The sequence below is a fragment of the Mirounga angustirostris genome, unplaced genomic scaffold (assembly GCF_029215605.1).
Source record: "Mirounga angustirostris isolate CCGP_5_RB_7025 unplaced genomic scaffold, mMirAng1.0.hap1 SCAF_12, whole genome shotgun sequence".
NCBI classification, from domain to species: domain Eukaryota; kingdom Metazoa; phylum Chordata; class Mammalia; order Carnivora; family Phocidae; genus Mirounga; species Mirounga angustirostris.
This window is the reverse complement of record NW_026991720.1, coordinates 1,354,650-1,381,416: the sequence shown is the minus strand read 5'-3', so window position 1 is coordinate 1,381,416 and position 26,767 is coordinate 1,354,650. Positions and strand designations below refer to the sequence as shown.

General features: G+C 53.2%; 1 protein-coding gene across 1 annotated transcript in view; it reads right to left on the bottom strand.

Moving 5' to 3' along the window:
- Positions 1–26,767, bottom strand: part of PTPRN2 (protein tyrosine phosphatase receptor type N2) — a 577,019-nt gene that overhangs the window by 5,701 nt on the left and 544,551 nt on the right. Inside the window, exons 20-24 of the mRNA XM_064575623.1 lie at positions 25,475–25,594; positions 24,335–24,501; positions 18,712–18,765; positions 16,351–16,415; positions 1,144–1,217 (exon numbers count right to left, since the gene is read on the bottom strand). Coding sequence (XP_064431693.1) covers positions 1,144–1,217; positions 16,351–16,415; positions 18,712–18,765; positions 24,335–24,501; positions 25,475–25,594 — 480 coding nt within the window. The remainder of the gene's footprint in view (positions 1–1,143; positions 1,218–16,350; positions 16,416–18,711; positions 18,766–24,334; positions 24,502–25,474; positions 25,595–26,767) is intronic.

The window sequence follows — 26,767 nt, the reverse complement described above, 5'->3', positions numbered from 1 at the left end:
TAGCTTCCCGAGGTGCGTGGCTTCATTCTCGACAGAGAGCTTGGGGTGTAGTTGTCTTCTCTCATCCAGCTCAGACCCTGCGTGACGTGTGTCTTCTCATGGTAACATTCAGACAGAAAGGGGGCTGGGGGCTACTGGCACTTTCCAGGGGGAGCAGTGAGACCCCGGGAGGCGGGGTAAGCTCCCTGGGGCTCCAGAACCGTCACCACCAGGCACAAAGCACGGTCCTCGGGCCCTTGGGTCAGCCCCACTTCATAGGAGTGCTTTTTACAACCTACAGTCCTCTTAGGCATAAGGAAGTAATTCTGCAAGTGCGTCTTTTAGTGATTTTGGCCTTTTGTCTAGGTGCTAATAGCGCTGGGGTGTCAGGACTACCTTGAGAAAGGGAAGATTCTGTATTTTATGACTTCAGTACCTTTATGGAACAGACGTGCGGGAGCTTTCGTGGTCATTGGACACAGATACTTCGGAGTGCTAAAGGAACATCATGTTAAGCCCATTTCCAGCTCTGGTTAACCCAAAGCCAACCAGCAATCTTGGGTTTACTCTTGTTGCAAACGTGGCCTTCTCAGTAAGTACGCCAATAAGCTATCTTGAGGTGTTTGAGGACCTGAGTACACCCGGGGACATCTGATGACCACACAACAGAGCTGTGGTTCTGTGGGCCAGAAATAGGGGGGTCTGGCAGAATGTTAGTGGATCTAGACCATTCCCCAGCAAGGGTGCTGGGGTTTGTCACTGACCTCTTTTTTAAGATTCCCAAGTGAGTGTGGAGACCAATGCGGCTCAATACCATGACCCTGAGATCATGACCTGAGCCGAAACCAGGAGTCAGACGCTTAACCGACTGAGCCACCCAGGCACCCCATCATGGCGCTCTTTTTGTAAAAATGTCATGCTCTCCCCCTTCCCCAAATCTGGTGGGGAGAGGACTCCAAAGACTGGAGATGCAACTGCATCTGTTTTTGCTGAAATGCGGGTGGTTGCTGGAACCATGGGCGCCCTCCTGGGAGGGGCCTTTCACTCCCGCCCGGGACCTGTGTGGGAGACGCTCGGTCCCCTTCTCCTCTCTCCTTGCTGGGAAACACCTGCAGAAAGACACCCCTGTCGCCCCCACCATCCCCGAGGACTGGCCGACAGTACCTTTGTCTGGACCATGCCCGGTCTCTGGTCCCTCAAGTGCTCCAGGGTCGCGGCGATGTCGATCTCCTTAGCGCCTGCAACAAACAACACACACAGATTGGGCCGGGCTCGGACACAAGATGACCCGCGCTCGGCTGTCCCTCGCCTGCGTCAGGCTCCCTTCAGGCTGAGAGGCCAATTCAAAATGATTATGCTCATCCCTCAGCAGGCCTGGTGGGCACATGCCATGTCCGTGTTCGTCTAGAAAAACAAGGCACGCGGTTTTCGTGAGTATTCATTCAGGAACGCGGGGCTGAGACATGCTGTCAGATGCCCATCCAGGTACTTAAAACAGTCATTGCTATTAGAGACGACAACTTGATGATTTGTGTGTGTGTGTGTGGGGGGGGGGGCGCATTTAAAAGAATGTTTTAGAAATGGGAAGCATATAAGCTTTAATTTCGATCGTGTAGAATTTTTTTATTTCGAGTAATGAGAAATGAGACTAATAAATCTTTTCCATCTTATATTGGCTTTTAAAGGTGGAGCTCCCAGTGAGGGTTCCAAATGTTAAGAAAAGGTAGAGATGCCCTTGTGTGTGTTCACTGCAGAGTTTCACCGAGAGACCCCTCCCCACAGACAGCATCTCACTGCAGGTGATCCGGGCTTCACAGAAATAATACTATTTGGGTTTGAAACTTTTACCTTATCATTAATTCAACATGTGTTCTTGTTTTTCTATTTCTAGTAGACAGAACGGTGCTGGGTCCCAAGCCCACAAGTTTCTTACAGTTTAGGGAGCCAAGATGCGTCCGCCAACATGAAAATGCAAAATGTAGGAACTGGGAGCAGGTGGTCGCCCCCGAGGTGGACTGGGACCCACGTGCCAAACTAGGTGCCATGTTCCGAGCATTATCTCAGCTCGTTACCAGAACACAGTGGAATGGGAGCTGTAGAGGAGACCGAGGCTTATCCCCGTGGAACGGCCTGTCTCTGGTCACACAGAGCAGGTGGCCGCGACCGTCGGCAACCAGCCCACACCAGGCAGAGGGGCGAGAGGCCCTGACTGGCCCTTCTCTGTCTGCACAACCTAAGTGAGCACATTGTTCCCCTCGGGCACAGAACCGGGACAGTGAACTTGGAAATTTCTAAGGTGGTTGTAATTTTTCAAGTCCTAGGGTTCTGGGGCTTATCCGGTGGGCTCCTGAGCACCCAGTGATGTTTTCCGAGCACAGCAGGTTGAGACGGGCAGAGAGGGAGAGAGGTGGGCAGGGGAGGTCCTGGGAGGAAACACATCCCAACCAAACGTATCTGCACAAATAAAGGGGAATCAGCAGGAAGGACAGAAGATCTGGCACCATGGCCCCAGGGTGGAGGGGCACCCCCGTGCCCTCACTCTCCACCCTCATCCTTGAGCAGACAGGATGGGAGTGCTCGCATCTCTTGAGGCTGGGGGGACAGCGCTCAGCACGTCGCGGGCTCACAGTGAATGAGGGGGCCTTATAGGCACTAAGCCGGCAGTCCTTCCAGATACGGAATACCATCCTACTGGGTATGGGAACACCACGAGTTTCCCCAAGTGTTAAATCAGGGCCTTCATAGGAAGGAGAAGAAATCCCCCTCTTGACGGCTAGACGGTCCCCCAGGGAGCTCGACAGCTGGGGTCCGCTGTGAAAGTCATTCAAGGAAAAGACAGGGGTCAATTTCGGGACATGCTCCTCTTCGGGTGTGGATGAGGCCACAATAAATACAATTTGTTTTAAAGGGAGCCCATGCGCCTGGGTGGCTCAGTCGGTTGAGTGACTGCCTTCGGCTCAGGTCATGATCCTGGAGTCCCGGGATCGAGTCCCGCATCGGGCTCCCTGCTCTGCGGGGAGCCTGCTTCTCCCTCTGACCCTCCTCCCTCTCGTGCTCTCTGTCTCTCATTCTCTCTCTCACAAATAAATAAATAAAATCTTAAAAAAAAAATAAATAAAGGGAGCCCATGATTCTCTGTTCTGTCCCGTGGATCTGTGTGTCTGTTTTTGTGCCGTTACCAGACTGGCTTGATGATCACAGCTTTGTAATAGAGCTTGAAGTCCGGAATCATCTTTTTCTTTTCTTTTCTTTTTTAAAACATTTTGTTTATTTATTTGTCAGAGAGAGAGAGGGTGTGCACAAGCAGGGGGAGAGGCAGGCAGAGGGAGAAGAAGGCTCCCTGCTGGGCAGGGAGCCCGATGCGGGACTCGATCCCAGGACCTGAGCCAAAGGCAGAGCTTAACTGACTGGGCCACCCAGGCACCCCTGGTTTTCTTTTTCAAGGTTGCTTTGGGTCTTTGGAGACTGTTGTGGTTCCGTACACATTTTAGGATTTTTCTAGTTCTGTGGAAAATGGTGGTGGTATTTTGATAGGGGTTACATTAAATGTGTAGATTGCTTTAGGTAGCATAGACATTTTAACAATGTTTGTCAAAAACAAATGAACATAGGAGAAGGGGGGAAAAGAGGAGAGAGGGAACTGAACTGTAAGAGACACAGACAGAGAACACACTGAGGGTTGATAGGGGAGGGGTGAGAATGGGCTACATGGGTGATGGGCTTTAAGGAAGGCTCTTGTTGTGATGAGCACTGGGTGTTGTGTGTAAGTGATGAGTCACTGAATTCTACTCCAGAAACCGACATTGCACTGTATGTTCACTAAAATTTAAATAAGAGAAGAAATTTCAACAACAGATCAAAAACAATAAACAGAAATAAAGGGAACCCACGAATCTGAGACAGTCTGAAACAAAGAGGTTTGCCCTGCTACCAAATGGGAAGATGGAGAAGAGAGGGAGCTGAGCGGTCAGGTCTGGAGGCCACGGCCTGAGGATCCGCTGCCTCGCCTTCCCAGGTAGGCTGGGCCCTAGGGGCCCACATGCGAGTCATGGGGCTAACCGTGCACAGAAATTGGCTTCTTCAGGACACAAGCTTGCCTTAGGAAGATTAAACACTATGCGGAGAGGGAGTGAGGGGGAAACAGACTTCTTCCACACCACGCGTGGCACTGCCATTCTCCAGCCGGCGTGGTCAGAAGCACCAGGCGTGGGCAGCCGCAGCCGGGCCTGCGGGAATGTTCCCCGCGCCTGCGGTCCGGGGCCAGGTGCTTGCGGCGCTTCCCTGCCCCAGGCTGAGGCTCCGCGCTGGTGTGGGGTCTCGAGCTGACACGGAGGGCCAAGCGTCCTTGCAGGGTCCGACGCGGAGCGACAAGGCGCGGTCATGATTCATGGCACCGACAGCAGGCTAGCTGCTCGCAGATTCCGGAGAATCAATCTGCTCCGTTACAGCCCACACTAGCTTCCAGCCGGACTCGCAGCTACTTCCTCCTAGGACCTCGAGGCCCGCATTCGGATGCGTCAGGTGTGGGGCGGACCGTGGTGCAACAGACAGAGATGCATCCCAGTCCTTGCGAAATGAAATCCGAGGGCTTCATGTGGGGTCCGGACTTAGAACCCCTCTCTTTTTAAGGCAGCTCAGGTCACTTTCCTTTAGTCCTTGAAGCTGGCTTTAAAACCCCTTCCAGCTGCTCTTTTATTCCGAGGGGCTGCTCTGTATGCTGGGGCTGTATGGAGGCTGTCCCTGCAGGAGGCCACGGCCGGGCTGGGGACATGTGCAGCCCTCCCTCCTGGGTGGCTGTCCGTGTGGACGATGGTTGCCGGCCGTTGTCCCGAGCCGGCAGGATCCTTGGATAAAATGCTACGAGGAACCTCTCTTGTTTTATTACATGATGACGCCCTCTGGACCACTGTCTGTGAGGGAAGAGGAGGGACAGGAGGGAAGCCTGATCGGGTCTTCCCTACACAAGGAGTTTAAACCACGCCGGGGGAGCTAGCTCAGAATCCCACTTCACCTGGAGCCAGTCCGACACTTGAGGAGGTCAAACCGACGCTTAAAAACGTCCAGAACTAAATTCGGGGAGTGATGGATTTATGAAGTCAGGTCAGTTGTGTGACGTGGATGGCTAATGTCCCCCTTGCTTGTCAGGATTATGATAATAAGGTATTTGCGGTGTGTGCAGAGAGGGAAGTTTCCAGAACTCAGTCCGTGGTCTGTAGTGAGCCCTGGGGACACACGGGGAGGGTGGTGTGAGAAGGCGCTGCACCCCGCTCAGTGGCCTCTGAGCGTGTGGGGCCTCACGGAGCACCAAACAGAACCTGCATTGATAAAGCAGATCCGTGTGGGCCGGGAGGGCCGGGTGGGTGTGTGAGTCCTTCCTTACTTTATAAAGGGATTTATTTAAATCCCCCCATATCTAGGAAGCTTCCTCTAGTGCATTTAAAATGGAACCCTCTCTTTTAAAAATTCCATCTTGCTGACAACATGTGAAATTCGAGGCGGACAGACCTACTGCGTGTGGTGCTCAAGTGGAAAAGCATGTAAACGGTCACAAAAAAAGAACACAGGAAAAGATTCCCATACAGAAGACGGAGCAGGAGCAAGGTACAGGGGCGGTTTCTGGTGTTTCCCGCCCGAGAAGCGTCACAGGCTCCGCGCTCTGTGGACCAGCGCAAGGTGTGCTCCCCGGACGCGGCTGCACAGCCCGGGACCCAGCACCACGGCCCCTGCAGGCCGCCCGCCCCTCCCCCCGATGTCTGCCCCGCGGCCCTGCACCGTCGGCTGGTGCGCACACCCGGGCCCCATCCAGCGCGGCGCTCGATGGCTATTCATCGCCGTTCGTCTCTACTTCACTCAGGGTCCATTGGTTCCCAAGTTTACGCACCGGCTAAATACGTTTTTTAAGACCAGGGAGGTTTTTAAGCCCTAGATAAAAAGTATTAATCGTTAAACAACGAACATCTAGAGAACACTAGTATGATTAAAGTATTAAAATTTGTTGTTTTGGGGGCGCCTGGGTGGCTCAGTCGGTTAAGCGACTGCCTTCGGCTCAGGTCGTGATCCTAGAGTCCCGGGATCGAGTCCCGCATCGGGCTCCCTGCTCGGCGGGGAGTCTGCTTCTCCCTCTGACCCTCCCCCCCTCTCATGCTCTCTGTCTCTCATTCTCTCTCGCAAATAAATAAATAAAATCTTTAAAAAAAAAAATTTGTTGTTTTGTTGTTGTTTTTTTTACAGCGAAAGGATGGATTTGAAGTTTAAGGAAACCAAGCTCTTGATGGGCTTAGCTTCGAGCTCTCTTGCAGTTTGCTCCCCGGCTGCGGGCTCATGCGGACTGTCCACCCACTTCGGCCAGCCCAGCCCCCTCGCAGGTGCACACGAGTTGGGGGGGGGCGCGGCAGGGGCCTGTGCGTGTGCACTCCTCCGCACGACTTCAGCAGCCCGTTCCATGGTGAGGCTGAATACACGTAAATGAGTTTCGTTACAGACTTATTTTTTTTTTTTTAAAGATTTTATCTACTTGACAGAGAGATACAGCGAGAGAGGGAACACAAGCAGGGGGAGTAGGAGAGGGAGAAGCAGGCTTCCCGCCGAACAGGGAGCCCGATGCGGGGCTCGATCCCAGGACCCTGGGATCATGACCTGAGCCGAAGGCAGACGCTTAACGACTGAGCCACCCAGGCACCCCATCCATATTGCAGTCTTTTTTTTTTTTTTTAAGATTTTATTTATTTATTTGACAGAGAGAGGGATAGCGAGAGCAGGAACACAAGCAGGGGGAGTGGGAGAGCGAGAAGCAGGCTCCCCGCCGAGCAGGGAGCCCGATGCGGGGCTCGATCCCAGGACCCCGGGATCATGACCCGAGCCAAAGGCAGACGCTTAACGGCTGAGCCACCCAGGCGCCCCCATTACAGACTTTTTACCCACAGGTTTGCAAACGGCAGGGATCCCGTGTGCTCCTTTCCTCAAGGTAAAAAGACAAGGTGTGTCAAGCGTGCAAGAGGGAAAAGCCTTCACTTTGCACGAGCAGGTGGTCTCCGTTCTGCCGTCAGGAGGCATCGAGCAACGGCTCTCTCTAGCTGAAGGCCTTCGAAGGTGCCAAGTGGCCCGACACCGCCCGGGGAGAGCGGAGCCCACCGCGCAGGGCCAGAGCTCCGCCTCGGTCCACAGGACAAGCTCGGGCGGCTGTGGGCACCACCCCCAGGGGTGCGCGCACGCACACGCCCGACCCGCGTGACCCGGGCTCGCACACGCCCACGCGGGCTCAAACACGCCTGACTCAGGCTCTCACGCACGCACGGCTGTCCCGTGCCTTCTGTGCCAAGAAGTTTCCGATGCCCGTAACCACCTGGAGGCCTGAAAAATCACAGCCGGGAGGATTCCTGCTGACCTCGGAGATGAACTATAATCTTTTGTCACTGGATCAAAGGAGACAAGTTTACATCCTGTTCCCTTGAAAATCAAGTATACCAGGACCCAAATCCAAAATCATCATTTTTCAGGAGAAACTGAGAAGCTTCCCAGTTTTCATAAAAGATGTAAGTCAGACAAAGTAGGGCTCTGGAGGTGTGCACACCCGCTTCAAACCCACCACCTCCAGTACTGCAGGGGAACGCGGGGCTGCTTAGGGTCCTGACCGCCCGTCCCCCAGCCAGGCGCCTGCACACCGCGGGGGGCAGCCACGGAGCACGGGCGCCAGGCGCCCAGGTGTAAGCGAGCGCGCTGGCCATTCGGGGGGAGGGGAGGGATGAGGGGAGACGGCCCAGCGCTCGGAGAGCACGCCGCCATGCATGCACAGGCGTGACTGCCTCTCACACCCGCCAGAGCAGCAGGTGCCGTGGGCACAGGGCGTCAGGGAGATGCAGAGGCCGCTGGGGTCGTGGAAGCACACAGGTGTGGTCGAGCCTCCTCTCCGTGAGGTTCCACGCAGCTCAGGGAAAGGCCCATGTCATGAATGTACGTGCACGAGTGTGTCCTGGGAGCGCATTGGTGGTGGCCGGAAAGGGGCCTGCAGGACCCCTGCCAAGCCACCAGGAACGGCAGACGGCTCACGTTAGGGAGTCTGCGGCTCAGAGCAGGTTCTCCGGAGCGCCCGTGTGGCGGGGACACAGAAGTCAGCCAGGCCGGGCCGCACGGGTTGCTCTTGAACGGAGAAACAAGACCTTCAGGGTGACTGACCCTCCACTGCTCACCAAAGTGGCACCACGGGCTCTGTTTGCCCCCCTCCTCCCTCAGTCCTCCCCTCTGCTGGGGACAGTGCTGAGCACCGTGAGTCCAGTCTCGGTGCTGACCGGGCAGCACTGGGCCCCTCCCGGCCTCGTGGAAAAGAGGAAGCAGATACCCAAGGAGGAGTCAGGAGGGACCGCAGAGGTCGGAAGGACAGCATGGGACTGTTAATACTTGCACGGTGTGTTCTGTCCTGTGGAAGTCCAGGTGACTGTGGGGGGCGCTTATGAAAGAGTCACTAATTCAAAGGGGCAGAGGCACCGTCCCCAGCACCGCTGCCCCAGCCAGACTGCACCCTTTCTTGCTAAGGCCTCAGAATCGTACTTAACACCGCCTGTGAGCTGCCACTGCCAAGTGACCAGGATGGCTGTGCGTGGGGACTTCCTGCCACCAGAATGGACGGGGGTCTTGGCAGGAGCAGGGACATGCCCTCACCATGTGGGGAGGAACTGAGCACGGGAATTGCTGCCAAGAAGGGCCTGGGCACAGGCAGCCTCCCTGGAGGCCTCTGGGGTCTGCAGGGAGAGGGTCACGGCCACGAGTGGAGTGGTCTGGCTGGCAGTGGGTGGAGCTCTGCTGGAGAGCTAGGAGCAAAGCCACTGGGCGTGTGTGGCAGGGCCCAGTGAGGGTGGCCTGCCTGGGGACAGCAGGACAGACGGGTGACGCTGCTCACGGGGAAGGGGGACAAGTGGATGGACAAGCTGGTGGCCCATGGTCCAGCAGAAGGAAGCGAGCTCACAGGAGGGCCGGCCCCGAACACCAACCAAGTCAAGTGGGTTGACCTAGGTTTTGTGGTCTCTCATGTGGGCTGCATGTCTGCCCACAGACTAGTCAGACCGGGGAGAAGCACCGTGGGTGACCCCAGGAGGCTGCGTGAGCAGATCTGACCCAGGAGGTGGGGGGGGGCCTCACGGGGACCCACGTCTACCCCCCAGCACGTCTGAGCGCCCACAGCTGTCAGCCCCACCCGGCTCGCTCCACAGGGCGGAGACTGTTTAGGAGATGAACTGTGGGATCGTGGTTCACAAAATTACCTAAATACGTCGTGCTTGTGGCGCTTCCTTGGAGTAAGCGGTCCCACTGTGTCTTGTTCTCCCCCTTAACCAGCTTGCCTACGGTGTGCCCAGTGTGCCCTGGCCGGGGTCACAGCGCAGGGATGCGGCTGCCGGGACGCTCACCTGACTCTGGGCTGCAGCGGGCCGAGAGCACCCGGCTCCCGGCTCTGCAGACCGCCCCTGCCCGGTCTGACCCCGCGTGCCTGTCGCTGCCGCGAGCTACCAGGCTGCTCGGGGTGGGAAGTGTGGATCACATCAGGTGAGGGAAGAAATACGCGCACCCCCGCCTGATGGAGGCCCCGTCTTCTACGACAGTGGCGCTCCCGAGGCGCGCCCCCCGCCCCTCCACCGTGTTCTGGACACTCTGTCAGCCTGAGACTTGCATGAAGCTGGAGATGAGGCGTTTCTGCTTTGAAGTCATGCTGAAGCCAGACTATCTGTGAAATTCATTTTCTGCTGGTTCTTCAGGTTTTTATGCTTCAACCACACATAAAAAAAGAGATGTTGCCCCCTTGACACACACTCTTCTTTGCGGCCTGTTCTCCCAACCAGTCTTGTCTGTGGCAGAGCCAGCCGCGTGCGTGGCCACGGGCGAGCCCACGTAGAGATCTGCTGCCTCAGTTTACAACAAAGTGTCCGAACGAATAAGCCTCAGGCCCCCTTCTGTTCCGAGGGCAAGAGTCCGTAGCCCTGGTCAACGTTCTGCCCTAGGTGGGGAGTGAGGCACCCCCAGGACCCTGCATCCCAAGTGAGGTCCTCACGGCACGTACCACCCCTACAAACTGCAGGTTGCAGACTCTGTCTGTTTCTCCCCACGGAGGATAAACTCAGCGAGGGTGACCTCGTCTTCTGGCCTGTTCACCGTGCCTCCCCCAACACCGAGCCTGGCAAGCGTTCTGTAAACACCAGGCTGAAAAGACACTTCTACAGCTTCGCCACGAGAAGGACAGCATGGTACGGTGACAGTGGCCACGAGGCCCGGCAGGGATCCAGGAGAGAAGGGAGCTGGGGAGCCGTGGAGCAGTACGAGAAAGGCCCTGAGCCCCAAGGTCAGAGAGGCTGTGGGCCCCGAGGGGCGCAGTGGTGCTCAGATGCCATGCGGACGCCGCGTGGAGAACAGATGCAGTCAGGACTGAGCAGGGAGATGGTTCCAGAGGCCGCCGCAGCAGGGCTGGGAGAAACGGGGTGCCCACCCTCAGTGCTGTTCCCTAGAGCTGCGTGGCCCCGTGGGACTCCCTGTGATGACAGGTGCTCTGTGTCCCCCACCATGGCGGTCACGAGTCACGTGTGGCATTGGGCACATGCTGTGTGGCCAGCATGACGGAGGCACTGATTTTCACATTTTAATACACTTAAGTCGGCACGTGTGGCTAATGGCCACGTATGGAACAGGGCATCTCTGGAGGTGTGACAGGTTTAAGAAAGTTCAAGGAGCCGTGGAATATTATTTAAGGAAGATATTTTGATAGTTAACAACACTATTATATATTTGAAAGTTACTGAAAGAGTAGATCTTAAATGTTCTCACCACAGAAAAGAATCATAATAACCATGTGAGGTGATGGAGGTGCTAACTAACCCTGTTTTTGCAATCATTTTATAATACACACATTTACCGATTTACCACGTTGTATACCTTAAACTTACACAATGTTTTATTGCAATTATGTCTTAGTAAAGCTGGGAAACATTTTTAAAAATATATTTTGATATCATTACTTATAATAGATAATGAGTCACGGTGTGAAGACACACAGCGGGCCGGATTCTCAACTAGTCCAGTTAATCTTTCTGCTTGGTCATCTCTCTTGGTTCCCGAAGCTAGTATCCCATCTTCTTCTTTGACCTGCTCTTTTTTTTTTTAAGATTTTAAAATTTATTTTAGAGAGTGAGAGAGAGTAGGGGGAGCGGTATAGGGAGAGAGAGAATCTGAAGCAGATTCCTCTGACCGAGACCATGACCTGAGCCAAAATCAAGAGACACTTAACCGACTGAGCCACCCAGGTGCTCTGAATTTGACCTGCTATTAAAAGTTAATATCTCTTACAAGAAAACGTAGAGGGAAATCTTTTTTTTTTTTTTTAAGATTTATTTATTTGAGAGAGCGAGAATGAGAGAGAGAGCGTGAGAGGGGGGAGGGTTAGAGGGAGAAGCAGGCTCCCCGCTGAGCAGGGAGCCCGATCCAGGGACTCCAGGATCATGACCTGAGCCAAAGGCAGTCGCTTAACCAACTGAGCCACCCAGGCGCCCCCCTTTTTTTGTGTGTGTGAATAATAGGCATCCTAATGGGTGTAAACTGATAGTTCATGGTGGGTTTGATGTGCATTTCTTATACCAGACAATTTGCTGCGAACTTTAAAAATGGGGTGGTCTGTTCATTGGCATGGAAGAGGCAATGGTATCGAGGACCCGGGCTGTGAAGTCACATCCCAGTGAGGCCACCTGATGGCTGTGCGACCCTGGTGAGGTAAGCCCAAATGTCTTTACCTGCGAAACAGTAATAAAAGTGTCACCTCCACAGAGCCATTGTCTGACACCACTTTAAATGTAGACACATAAAGTTGGGGATAGGTTTAAAAAAATTCTTCTGTGTATTTCCCATATTGATTATGTTTTACTCTAGGGAAAAATCAGCTAAATAGATAAAAATTGTATGTGTTCATATACAAAGGCCTAAAATGATGCATGCTAAAGAGGTTAAGGGTCATCACAACTGCAGATGAAGGCGAGGAGGTAAGAAAATTTGCCCTTTCTGCTTTATATGTTTTGGTAACCTTTTGACAGGCATGTATATGTTATTGCTTTTATTTATTTTTGTTTTTTAGTTTTATTGAGTTTTAGATTTTAATTCCAGTGTAGTTAACATATAGTGTTATATTAGTTTCAGGAGTGCAATATAGTGATTCATGTGGGGAGAATCTTCATGACATTGGCTTTGGCAAAAGATTTCCTGGACAGGACACTAAACGCATAGGCAACAACAGGAAAAATAGACAAATGGGACTTCATAAAAACTAAATGCTTCCGTGCACCAAGGACACCATTGGGAGAATGAACATACATTTTTCTCCCATAGAATTTCCCCACTCTATGGGAGGAAATATTTGCAAATCACATATCTGATAAGGGATTAATATTCAGAATATATAAAGAACCTCTATAACTCAATAACAACTAAAACCAAATAGCCCAATTAAAAAATGGGCAAAAATGCTCCAAAGGGAATATCCAAATAGCCAACAAACATGAAAAGATGCTCAATATCATACTCATTAGGAAAATGCAAATCAAAACCACCACGAGACACCCCTTCACACACATTAGGATGGCTACTTCCAAAAACACAGAATAACGAAGGCTGGAAAAGACGTGGCGTGATCAGACCCCTCGTGAGCTGCTGGTGGGAGAGTGAAATGGAGCAGCCGCTGAGGAAAACAGTGTGGCACGTCCTCAGAGAGTTAACCATCCAACGAGCATGTGGTTCCGCAACTGCACTCTGGGTCTGTACCCCGAAGAGGAGGAAGCAGAAACTCAGAGAGGTGTTTGTACGCCCACGTTCATGGCAGCATGATGCACAGGGGCTGCAGGCTGGACGCACCCCCAGTGTCCATCCGTCGGGGGTGATCGGTCAACAAAGTGTGGTCTGTCCACATGACGGACTATGTTCCAGTCACCTGCGCCATGGGTGAGCCTGGAGGACACTAAGCGAGCTAATCCCGTCACGGAAGGACACAGGCCGGGGTTCCCAGGAACGAGGCCCGCGGCACCGTGAGTTTTAGGGACAGTGACCAGAATGGAGCTGTTACATGCCCTCCTGCAGGCAGCTGTTGGCTGAGGGGCACCGTGCGACAGAAAACAGGAAGCAGGTCAGGCTGCTGAGACGGAAGGAGGTGCTGGACCCACGGCCTCGTGGACGCGCAGGCCCGCCCACATTCCCACCGCTTGGCCACTTCAGTGGCACGTCCGCAACCTGTGCGCCTGAGGGGCAGGGAGTCCCATGTACAGTGAGGTCCCTGGTCCTGAGGCCCTCAGCAGACAAAGGAATGGGCCTCCCCAAGCTCCAGGGGGCTTTCCGAACACGAGCCGCAGCGGGGAGGCCGTGGTGCGCACTCAGAGCAGCCCAGTGGGGCTCAGTGGGTGGGTATCTGTGATGGCCCCCTGGCGAGTGACAGGGCCAGCTAGCAGCCGCTGCCTCAGGGTGACCCTCCGCCTGGCACCCACTTCCTTTAAGAAATTGCAACTAAAAACAAAAACAAAAACAAAAACACCTGGCCGAAGAGATGTCACGGACACAAATTTAAAAGGCACAACTTTGGAAAACATCTTGGCTGCAGACACATTCCGGCTACACTTGAGCCTCGTTCTCCGGTGAGAGAGGAGCACGCTCCTGAAAACGGGTTCTGATGAAAATATTAACTGTGAGTGAGAAATGCACTCGTGGCAGCAGGGGATGTGCAGGAGGATTTTGCAGACGGGGCAGAGAGCAGGAGCCTATTTGCTTTGATATCAAACTGCATTGTCGTCTGCTTGCTAATAAACTAGACCGTGGAGAAAGCTTGAATTGCGCCTCGCGCGTTCTCGCCCCTAACTAGGACGCGGGCCTTAATCCCCGGGAGCCCGAGTGATGCGCGTGGGGCCGCAGCTGGGCCTGCGAGGGCTCGAGGGTGTGGGTGCCCCGCGCAGGCCGGCCGTGCAGGGGAGCTTTGGAAGTGCATTCTTTGGTCCGCATGCAATTCATTCCTTCTAAGAAAAGGAAATGGGAAGAAAGGTTTCGTGTCCAGGCTTTGGGCCTTTGATCATTTGATGAACGCTGGGTCTGCAGCGCGGCCTCCAGCTTCTCAGGCCAGACAAAGGCAGCCCAGGCCCCACCGGGCTGGCAGCTCGAGCCAGAACAAAACCCCAGGCAGCTGCGCAGTGTGGCGGCCTGGGAAAGACCCACCTCGGCCAGCGAGGGGCCGCCCTGCCCTTTGATCTCTCCGGAGACCCAGCCCAGGCCCCAGGTCAGAGGATTTCACACTGCACGCCCCCTGGGCAGAGGGGAGCAGGTCAAGAACAGAATGGGGGTGACCATCTCAGACGTGGCCTGGAGACTGCCCTCCTTGGCCAGTTCCACTCGGCTGGGCTCCATTGTTGAAGGCTGACCACACTTGAAGGGGGTCTGACGGTCCATCCTACAGCGGAGCCACTCAATGGCAGGCCGGCCTCGGACAATGCAGCCAGCCCCGCCCCTGCCGGCCCCTCGGGCTGCCACATTCTTCGGCTGCGCTGCTTCTGGTGAAGCAGGTCTGCACCTCTGAAAATCCAGGACACCAACGTGACCCCCACAGTACTGAGAAAGCGGTGGCGTCCGTCCGCTGCCTGTGGGGGAGCCGGTTCCATTCTGAGGCAGATGTGCACCGTGGGTTACCGTGTCACGTTGCTTTTCCACCACGGGGGTCACTCAAATACCAACGAGGGTCCACAGGCTTCCGAAGGAATTCTGGTCTAATGGGAGGGAAATACCACGTGTGCAACAGGCAGAAAGGGAGGGGCGGGTGTAAGGGAGGAAAGGTAAATTCTCTTAAGAGCTCCGAGCTCTCAATAATTGCACATTTGCAAATGGAAAGATGTATTTGATAAGGCACAGTGGCATCAATAGCTAGGAAAGTTTAACTAAAATGTTAGGGTTGTGTTAGGCTCAAAAACCAAAATAGGTCATTAAAAACAGTATCGGATCATTTGCCTTTTTGCTTCGGTTTCTTTGCGCATCGCCGGCGCTCAGCTAATTTAGGGCACTTAAGATAGGATTTGATGGTGCAAAGCCAGTTTCTTGCTCTCTGCCGTGGCCCCCCCCGGGGGGGTTGCAGACATGGAGCAGGGTACGGGGCGCACGGCCCGGGGTCTGGTTTGGGCCCTCCAGTCGCCGGTCGTACGGCATCCATCACTCGGGCGTGCGGGTCCTTGTGTGTAAGACAGCGGGCTGCACACCCACATCCTTGGTCTCGGGACGCATTCCCTTTTTCTCCTTTTTAACCAGAAGAAAGTGGGGGATGGAAAATGCTTAGTTTGGAGTTGCCAGCATCTGTGTGAAAAGGTACTGAAACTCATTTCTATCGTCAGCGCCTGCTCTTTCTGGGCAAGGGATGAAGGATGGGCGTCCTGGAAGGCAGGGGCCCGTCCGTGAGAACACGCAGGCCTGGGCACGCGTGCGCATAGACGGAGAGAACGCTTTGTTCACGGGTGAGAAAGACGGAAGGTGTCCCCACTCAGCTCGAGTCCTTCCGAGTCCGTGGGATGTGGACAGGCACTGTGGGAAGAGCGGTGTTTTCTCAGAGAGGCTTAGAAAATGCCGCAGGATTCCTCAGTCGCCATGGTAATTCGCGTGTCCATGACGCAGGTCCATTGTGAGTCCTTCCCGAAAGTGGCTGTGGAGCATGCTCCCTGGTCTCTAAGGAGACACCTCAGGGCTTTGGCGCGGGGAGCACGTTTGAGCGACCAGACCAGCTCAGCGTCCACACCTCCACAGGGGCAAAGGGGGCCGGAGGGCTAGGCTTAGGCTCGGCCCCAGGGGAGCAGCTCGCTGCTGGCTGAGGGGGGGCCCCTCGCAGGCCGGGCCTGCAGCCCCAGCTGCCGGACCGGTGCCTCCTCCTCTCGGGTTAGGATGCTTCAGGGCAAAGCCCTGTGCGCCGTGTGTGTGTGCGGGGGCTGCAGGGGCTGCAGGGCTGAAAGTGTGCTGGACGGGGGTGTTGAGGGGTTGCTGGGGGAGAAGGCCACGGCAGGCCCACGATACTGCACCCCGCACACACAGCTTTAGCAACAGGGAGGGTTGCACGGAATGCGTGAAGGACACCGATCTGCTGCAGCAGTCAAGGAGCCGAAGGCGGTCTTTGCCTCGGCGCTGACCTTAATCGTGACCTCTGCAGCAGCTGCTTACCCACACCTACTGTGCGCTTGCCCCGGAAATACCCTGCTTGCTGCAAACAGCCTTCACGTGACTCAGGAAAGGGACAAGCATCGGCTAATCTCCTCCAAAGCCGAGGAGAGTACTACCCCCAGGTTGCCACGGCAACGCGGTCCCAGCTCGGCCGCCACAAAGCAGCCACGCTCCCCGCCTCACCTTTGGCCATCTTGTTGAGAACCATGTCGATCAGGACGTAGGTGCCGCTCCTGCCCGCGCCGTCGCTGCCAACGGAAGGGGAGAGGTGAGAACACCGCCGGCCACGGGAACCCCACGCCCACCAAAGCCAGCGACAGCGTATTTCCCTCCGTGTTAAGTGGGGCTCGTGGGGGGAGAGGAAGGCTTGAATTTGAAAGAGGAAGAAAGTGGGGTGAGAAGAATCACAGGATGGGAGAGGGGAGGGGGAGGAGGGGGAGGGGAAAGGAGGGGGAAGGGAGACAGGGGAGGGGAGAAGGGGGAGGAGGAAGGGGAGGAGGGGGAGGAGGAAGGGGAGGAGGAAGGGGAGGAGGGGAGGAGGAAGGGGAGCAGGAAGGGGAGGAGGAAGGGGAGCAGGAAGGGGAGGAGGGGGAGAGGAGCCTTAGCATCACCGGCAGTGTGGATGAGCTATGGTGACTGCGTAGATTTGCTCCTGTCTCCCTTTTCCTCCCTCTCTGGCCAAAGACGTGGTCAGTTTTGTCAGAATAAACAAAGGATGCGTCTGGCCGTGTCCGCGCTGAGGGTGTTTGCACTGGGGTGAGCGAGAAGTCACCCCAGCTGTGACTGGGGTCCCCGGGAGAGGACATCAGCCCGCGGAGGGCAGGGAGGCTCCTTCCTGGGGAAGGCGGCCGCTTTGTGAGGCATGAGGGCGCGTCTCCCCTCGTCTCAGAGGCTGCGAGTCCCCCGGGAGCAGTTGCTCGACAGACTGTCCCATGCCCACTCCTCGCAAAGGCAGCTGTGTCCACTGCCGGACCAGGGATGACGGGACCAAGCGCCCTGTTTGCGGCTGAACGCCGGCCGCGGTCCTGGGAGACCTGGTGGGGTCTCGGCGGCCTTTGTGGGAAAGGCTCAGGGGCTCTGGCTTTACCAGACCCTCAAACCGGGAGCTGGAAGAGCCGCGGGGACCCACAGGGTGCGCACGTGTGCAGAGCTCGCTCACCACCCCGTCCCCACTGCACAGGTAGGTGGCCCTACCTGTCCCGCTGCAGACGGGCCTCCCTCCCTCCCACAGCTGCTCGGACCCCTGCACACACCGGTGACCGCTGTGGCCGGCTCGGGTCCTCATCACACACCCACGTGGAAGCACGCGGACACACGCAGGGACACACCACACGCGCTGACACACATGCACCCGACAGACATGCACACACGCGGTCACACACACACGGATATACACGCACCCGACAAACACACACATGGGGTTACACAAACACACGGATACACACACACCCGACAGACATGCACACACGCGGTTACACACACACACGGATACACACGCACCCGACACACACACACATGGGGTTACACAAACACACGGATACACACACACCCGACAGACATGCACACACGCGGTTACACAAACACATGGATACACACGCACCCGACAGACACATGCGCATGCAGTCACACAAACACAAACGGATACACACGCACCTGACACACACACATATGCAGTTACATAAACACACACGGATACACACACACCCGACAGACACACACACATGCATTTACACAAACACAAACGGATACACACGCACCTGACAGACACACATATGCAGTCACACAAACACACACGGATACACACGCACCCGACAGACACACATGCGGTTACACAAACACACACGGATACACACGCACCCGACACACACACACACACTGACAGACTAGGGGTCTGATCCTGGGACAGAGCTCCTTTCCATCCAGCAGAAAGGAACCTTCTGTAGGACAGTTCTACCAATCGGAGCAGGTTCTTTACCCAGATGAGGAGGGTGTGAAGCCCGGGGAGACGGCACCCCGACAGTGAGTTTCGGGCGGCCCTCTGCTTATCTGCGTGGCTGTAACGTGCTTGAGGAGCCGCTGGATTTTACCAAAGGCCAGACTCCCATCCTACACGGGGCAAGGCCATCCCTGTGCTAATTCCCGATGCTGTCCCTGCTCCTAACGGGCCCCGAGCATTCCCCAGCATCCAAACCTCAGCTGAGTTGGCGGCTGAGACATTGCCACGGATGGACAATCCCGTCCCAAGGTGTTTGTGTGGGGGCAGCACGCGGGCTTGAGAAAACACAGGGTGTGAGGCCGCGCGTGCGGCCGTGGCCTGCGGGGCCCAGCACCGGGGCGGCCCAGGCAGGTCGTGCGGCGCAGCGGGGCACGCACGCCACGCCCGTCATGAGCGGCCTAGAAACCTCCGTCTGCAGCTTTGGTTCCCTTCAGAAGTGCCAGTTAGGTGCATTACGAAGCAAGGACAGAGTTCGGCGGGTATATTTAACTGTAGCTTTCTTGTCAGGTAGGGAGCACCGGTTAATCCGTGTGAAAAGTTGTACTTGCCTGCAGTGAACAATTATTGGACAAGAACGGCCCCTGTAGCACTTGTTTACTTTTCTGAAATAAAAAGAGACAGAAATCATGGTTATGCACTACGACTCTTATGTCTTGCAAACTAACTCTTAAGCCGAAACAAATAGACCGTATCTTTGACATCGTTTTGCAAGAATAGCCTGTTTTGACAAAGAAAATCAAAATTACACACACATTTTCGAAGATTTATTTTTCTTTTCAATATTAAATGATTAGACAGAGCTTTAAAAACAATTCTTACATTTTTGCCATTTCCCTTTCCCTTTCCAAGTGAGAACCCGGGGCTTCCATCACCAGCCTGTCCTACCCCTCCGTCTGCAGCTCCGATCAGCTGACTGGTTGGTTGTTACATGAGGATCTACGTTCTTTGCTAAAATGTTTGAGTTTTGCAATTTGTGCTCAAAATTTCTTACATTCTAGACATCATACTGGAATATACTATTCCTCTATTGTCTCAAAACAGCATCTTACAGGTCCTTCTGGATCCGTCCATTTGGTCGGTTTTCTAAATTGCGGAGAAACCGCAGTTGAGACAAGTCCTTCCTTTGTACAAATCTGCGTATGTTTACAAACAACTCTGCTGTGCAGATTTTAGACCAGAATTTATGAGAATTAACAATAAGCATAGATTATTTTGTAACCAAGCCTTAAATCAAAACAAAGCCCTGATTTCAAATCCACTGTATCAGCTCCAAATTTGTTGAAAGTGAAACAACTAAGCGTGTTTACAAAGGACATCAGATTTCTCAATAAAATATTTCTGAATAGAGAAAAGTCAATGAAAAAATGTGTGAAGGGCCGTGTTCTAAAATGCTCCCTAGGAATTTCCGCAACGTATATGACATGAAGCTAAATTTAAAACGAATGACAGTGCAGAAATAAAAATCTTTTTCCTTGCACTGGACATGGGAAAACATCACACATCTTTGTGAAGGCTTGCCTGCCCAGCAGAGTCAGCTGGAAGCTCATATTCTGTCAACTGGTGGCCTTGCCTCGAAACCTCAGAGCCGAGGGGTCAGGAGGTTGGGGGGGGGGCGAGGGAGGAGGCGGCTGGTGCAGGTGCCCAGCGGGTATTTCCATGTCTGCCCCCAGAGCAGAGCCCAGACAACACGGTGGGGAGCCCACCAGGGCAGCAGTGATTGGTGGCATGTGGAGCTTGCAGACCACCCAAGATGTCTTAAAAATGAGAAGACCCAGAAACATGGGTAGAACAAGCTGCTCAGGGTCCCTATGGCCACGTGGCTATTTCTGCTGGACTTTTTCTTACTTTCGAGGTCCACTGCAGTGTGAGGGTTTCTTGGGAAGGTGAAGGAAGTACAAGTGAACTCATTGAAATCAACAGTGGGCCAGAATGCCCGGAAGGTTCTTGGGCCTTTGAGAATAAAACAGACTGGAAAATGAATCGACTAATATCTCCATCTAAAACCTCCCATTCTTTGGGGCGCCTGGCTGGCCCAGCTGGTGGATGTTCAACTCTTGATCTTGGGGTTGTGAGTTCGAGCCCCAGGCTGGGTGTAGAGATTACTTTAAAATTAAGAAAAAAAAATCTTAAAACTCCCATTCTTGACTCAGGTTGTAAAGGCAACATGAGCTTTAGGTCTGACAAAATGATGCCAGATCCTCAGGATGTACCTCAGTGTGAGCGACGTGAGGCCCACCAGCTCCAACAAGGTTGTGCGTGGGCATGCTCGCCCCCCTTGTGCACGTGTGTGCACGCCCGGTGTGTGCATGCGTGTGTGTGCAGAATCAAGCAAGCTCAGGGTCAGACTAGATTTAGGGAGGCTTTATTCCTATGGGCCTTTTACTTTCAAACAGAAGATTTTATTAGAAATCTCTTGGTCGCTGAATCTTTTAGATGTGAACCTCCAACAGTCTGTGATAGTTCATACTTGGTAGTCCAGGCTCAACGTTTGCCTCTCACACACTGCTCAATCTCCAGGTTCTGGGCATTTTTTCTGATGGGGCCAAGCGCAAAAGTAGTACATTAAAAAAAAAAAAAGAAACAAACAACCACCAAATTCCCTTGTTTGGACTGTATCAGTTTCAGAAAACCGTAACTGTAAGGGGCCAGGAGAACAGGAGTGTCCCATTCATAGCTGGTCAGCCCCGTTTTTGGCAAAATGCATTAAGAATAACTGCTCTTAGGGGCGCCTGGGTGGCTCAGTCGTTGAGCATCTGCCTTCGGCTCAGGTCATGATCCTGGAGTCCCGGGATCGAGTCCCGCATCGGGCTCCCTGCTCGGCGGGGAGTCTGCTTCTCCCTCTCCCGCTCCCCCCTCTTGTGCTCTCTCTCTCTCTCACTCTCTCTCTCAAATAAATAAAATCTTTTTTTAAAAAAAAAGAATAACTGCTCTTACAGAAGACTAAATGCTCTAATAACTGCTTCCGCGGTCCCTGCTCTCCTGTTACAGAATATTTGAAGTATTACTTTCTCCAGCACATTGCAACTGGCTGCCTCCGCAGGACCCAGGGAGGTTTCAATGCGGCTTTAATAATCCATGCTGGCCCCGCCCCGGGCTAAACCTATTTACAAACAGCCACGAACAATCAAGGAGACGCGCAGTGTGAATACAATGTGCAGCTGCCATGGTTTAGAATTTTATTTACAAAGAGTCACGTGCTTGTATTATTACAACATAAAACATCACAAATAGAAAAGTAAAAAGCGAAACGTAGTCCACAAAAGCGTTCACCTGGTTGACCCAAGACAGAGATGCAGCGTATTCATGAAGATGAGAAATACACAGCTGTCTTGTTTGACTCGATTAGAACAAACCATCAGTCAGCAAGAGATTGCAAACATTCAGGAAAATGGATATTATATATATTTCAACAGGAGGAATTCACGAGAAAGAACGATTAGTAATACAAACCAACCCCCGGGTCACTGAGTGAGAAGGAACCGCCATGCGACCAACAGCAAGCAAAGGTCAGAGGTCGTGAGAGGCTCGGAAAAGGGGCTTTTTCCCCCACTGCCCTGCAGCAGAATCACAGCCTCCAATGATCACTTTTGTGACTATGCAACTGGGCTCATATTACTAGCTGCAACATCACAAAAATGACACTGGCCACCGCTCGTAGCTGGCAAAGTAAGGGTCTGTCCGTTTCTACAGGGATCAGCGTTGTGAGTGCCGTTGCCCACAGCAAGAAGGGAGAGACTCAGAGACAGAGAGAGAGTTTTTAAAAGCAAAGCCCTCACATGTGATGCTAATTATCTCTTGGTTTTTGCAGCTTCTCTTTAGAGTGGAAATGTGCTCCCTCTGGGCTCCAGAAGTCTGTAATTACACGTCTCCGTGCCCGACGCACCCTGGCCAGAGTGGGGGAAGGCTGGGCAAGTGTTCGGGGTCGGGGTCGGGGTGGGGGTGGGGGGAGGGGGAGACCTGCGCGTAAGGCGACCAGTGTCTTCGGAAGCCGAAGCCTCTTCCCGATTGCTGAACTTTGGGTGGCTCTTTTACCCAGAAAACCCCAAAGCGGCAGTCCGTGCCCGAGAGTGATGCTCCCGAGAACGCGATCGCTCGTGCCCACTGTCCAGTGAGCGAGCGCACGACAGGCAGCCAGGTCTGGAAGACTGGGCGGTGCCGAGGCAGGCAAGCCAGCAAAGCTTTTGATTCTGATGGACTTGCAAATTTCAACTGGACAAAAACCTCTGGAGCCTTATCTCCTAAGCCTCTGGGGAAAGGGAACTTTGGGAGTCCGTGTTTCTTCAGGACAGGTTGTAAGCACAGACGGCTGGTTGTGTACTGTTCAGTTCCATATATGGATATGGATTTCGACGTACGCCCATATGCATATATGTACAAACCCACTGGATGAGCGTAAAGACGGGGGTTAGGATGATCTGTGTAGCCACATCCATTTTGCCAGTAACGGCTGTTTCTCGAAGACTCTATCTCAGGAAATGCGCCCTAGGTCAGATTTTTAGATAGCCTGTCTTTAGGCATAAATTTGTATTAAGGAAAGGTATCTGACAGCCAGGACGTGGGGGTGGATTGGGAGGGAACTGTGTGTAGTCAGTGCTTTGCGGTGCGTTCAGGACTCGATGCATCGTGCGCGCTCGGCCTCTCTGGGCGAGGTCAGCAAACGTGCGCCATGGCTGAGATGCCATGTGCGCGTCTCTCCGGGAGCTCTTTCACACGCTATTTGATCCAAAGAACTATTCAAACAAAAATTCTGTTTTGCTTTTCAAAGTAGACTAAAAGGCAAAAGAAATAGTATCACAATAACCTTGAGAATGTCTAACACACAAATTAAAGAAATGCAGAGATCAGCCTGAAACCCCACTGTCTCGAGTTACATAGCTGGAGACTCAAGGATGGTAACTGTTCAGATACAAATCACTCTGTGATTGGGTACAATGCTGGATTAAGGTGCATTTTATTTCTTAGTTCGTTGTTTTGGATCTCTGTCTGCTTTTGTGATCAGGCAGGTTTCCAATCCGTTAAACGTTAAGAGGGGCTCTACGGAACGGAGAGCTCAGTTATCATGCTGCTCAACGCCTGCCTCGCTTGGTGGCTGCTCATTCTTCACCACCATGCAACAGCCAGTGCTGACCACCGTTATCACCGAATCCAATGGACAATCCAAGCTTCCATCTTAACTTTCCCCCTTTTTTGCCTTGTCAACATCTTCCTGAAAGATGGAGTCCAGCATTCATCTCAACAGTTCAATAAACACACTTTAAAACAAGACAGCCCCCTGGGCGACTGGCTGACCGGAGCGTGAACAAAGACTGGACGTTTCCAGACTGTCACTAGACTACACAGTCACGTGCTGCTTCCATGCAGGCTCTCCCCCAAGGTCTAAGGTCACCCGGGCTGGAATCTGGCCCCACACTTGTTACATCTCATTATCCTGTCCAACCAGATAGTATCCAAACTAAAAATCTGCCTTTTCCTCATCCATATTCCGTGAAGCATGAACTTCAGGACTCTACCACTTGGAGAATCTTATCAGAAATAATGACCGCATTTCCACAATTCTAAGGCATCTATGTCCCCCCCCTTTTTAAGTCCTCTAAAACCAGAAAACATCTTTCAGTTAATATGTGCCTTTAACATAATCTCCTTCCCCTCCCCTCTCCTATATATAATCATCAATACAGTTGACCCTGGAACAACATGGCTCTGAGCTGCGCTGGTCCACTTACACCTGAGTTTTTTTTTTTTGATAAATACAGGATGACGCTGAAAATGTATTTTCTCTTCCTTGTGATTTTCTTCATAACATTTTCTTTTCTCCAGCGTACTGTTATTGTAAGACTACAGCGTATAATACACACACCATACAAGCTATGTGTTAATTGACTTCTTATGTTACCGGTAAGGCTTCCAGTCAACAGGAGGTTATTAGAAGTTACGTTTCGGGGGAGTCAAAAGTTAAACGTGTATTTTCAACTGTGTGGGGGTTGTTGGTGCCTCAACCCCGTGTTGTTCAAGGATCAACTGTATATTTATAATCTATAAATATAAAACGGATGGCGTGTCTTACAGCAAACGGCCTCTTAGACACAGGAAATCTGGTATCAGACCGCGTTCCCCCCTCTCTTATGCCCACACTCTAACACGTTACCCTGCTTAGAGCGCTGTTTGTCATACCTGCGGAAATCCAGGAGGGACCTCGCGGAGGAAGGCACTCCCTGGTCATACCAGCTCAGGAAGTGGAACTGAGTCACCGTGCGCGTCTCGTTGGTTTGAAGGTTCTTCAGATAGAAGCTCCTCACGAGGAAATCCTCACACCAGATGTGCTCGGAGACTAGGTTTACCTAGACAGGAGGACAGGGTGCATTGGGACGTAAAGCATTGTCTGAGCAGGGAGCCACTCTGAGCAGCGAAGGGCGGATACTACGAGGACCGCATGTGGGTCGACAGCGGGCTTAATGGCTCTTCCCACCTTCTCAGTTTTAACGGGGTTTATGCAAAAGATAACTGTGGGTTTTTAATGTCACCTAGGTGCATTAGTCAGATTATGAGAAAATTGTGTTACAACCCAAAACGATTCCAGCTTTCATCTTTTGTATTTCTAAGCTATCTAAACCTTCAAGAAAAACTATACCTTGGAACAAGAACACCTGTGGGTTCCACTATAACTTAGGTTTCACTGCAGGTGGTTATCAGCTAGAGGTGGAGAGGAGACCAAAGGAGTCACGCAGATAGCGTGACTCGGCACTTCTCGGGGCCAAGCCCCTTCTCAGCAGCCCAAAAGCCACGACTCTGTGATCTAGGATTCATCTTCACGCTTCCACCATGGGACTTTGGCCTTCTGACTAATTTTTAATGCAAAACAACAGATGCATGCTGGTACGTGTTGAACTGCCCAAGTTGGTGCAGTTCGTTGTCGATGTGGGTGGAGTCCAGCTAGAGAAAGAAGCTTGCCAGCAGGCGGCCCTCGAGGAAGGTCGAATCTACAGACCCACAGCCCTGAGCGCTGCGCAGGCAGGGCTCTTCCGACAACAGACCCGGGAAGGGTCTTTACTCGGGGCCTGGCTCGTGGGCCTCCCTGCGAGGTAGATGTGTTTTGGTTCCTCCTGTCTGAATTTGGAATCCTAAGACTTTAAAAATGAAGACCACACTCTTTATGCCAGAGCCCGAGGTGCCACAGCATATGGTCTTTTGGAGGGTGTGGGCACCTACGGACTGCGGGGCCCTGGGGATGCCTGGGGAAGGGGCCGCCCGGGGAGGTGGGGGCGCTGCTGTTCTCCGCGGCCGCGGGTGGGTGGGCGGGCGCCTGGGGAGTACCTCGTAGACGTGGTAGAGGTTGGAGCCTTCGTCGGGCCAGTAGTGGTAACACTGTCGGATGCCGTTCTCCGAGAGGGGTGTCAGCATGACGATGACCACGCAGCCACGCTCCCACACCATCTGCAGACAGGGGAAGGCCCGCGGCCACCGCGTGACTGGCAGGTCCACGCGACACGCGCAGTGGTCGCGCTCAGCGACGCGGGCCCAAGGTGCTCGCGCAGGGACCAGCATCCCCCTTCCATCGGACCCTCCTCCTCCATAGCTGGCTTCCCATCTCAGAACACGCCCCGTCGCCTCCATGGTCCATGCAATACTAAAAACAACCACCGAGAACCTCTTAAGACCCGCGTTTAGCGGTCTGGCTTCCCAACTTCGGATCTGTGAAGGGAGCTTTCTACCACGCGGCACAAACCCACAACATGGGCCCGCGGGCGGGCGGGCGCCGCTCTGCGTATGTCCGCCCCTCCGCATGGTGCAGACTGAAACTGGTCGACACCATCATTTTTTGGTCGTTGTCATTATTCTGCATGACTAGAAAACCATTTTGCTTTGTGAAGCTGCCGTCCTATCAGAAGCAGGCTCTCCTTACGGAGAGCAGCGGCTGGGGTTTCATGTACCTACACGGAATATGACCATGCTCCTCAATGAAAACAGAACCGAGTTAATAATTCATAGCAGCCACATCATGAAGCGTCTCCCAGACACAGCGAACCGATGGCCGCACATCCAAATGCGGAGAGGGGCAGACACCAAGGCCCTCCACGGGACTCCCTCTCAAACGCAACTCCCAACTTCGTGGCTGTGGGCCTGTGTATTAACACTGGAGCATAATCACGAAAACCATGAATTCTATGGGGCACGCTGAGGTGGCACTTGCAGACGTGTATTAGCATATTAAATTATAGAGTGAAGAGGAGTCTGCTTTCCCCGCAGTGGGTTACGGTGACTTGACAGAAATATTTATGAGCAACTGCATTTAGATGTAAATTTCGTATCTAAGAGATCTTCTATTTCTTTTAAATACAGATATAACAATCCAATTAGAATCTTGTCATTTAAAAAAAAATCCACATAGCTCAAATATAAAATGCGTTTCCTTCATAGTTCATGTTATTAAGTAACCCCCTTTAAGTGGTATTTTAAAAAGAGCCGTGTCCACGGTATTTTCCTCTTTGAATATTGATTTATATTCCCGCGTGATGGGAATAGTCAATGCTTTTACGGCACTGTGCTGTGTCTCATTAACATTGGAATCTCATGGAAACTGCTGGTGTTTATGAAAAAGCCCACAGA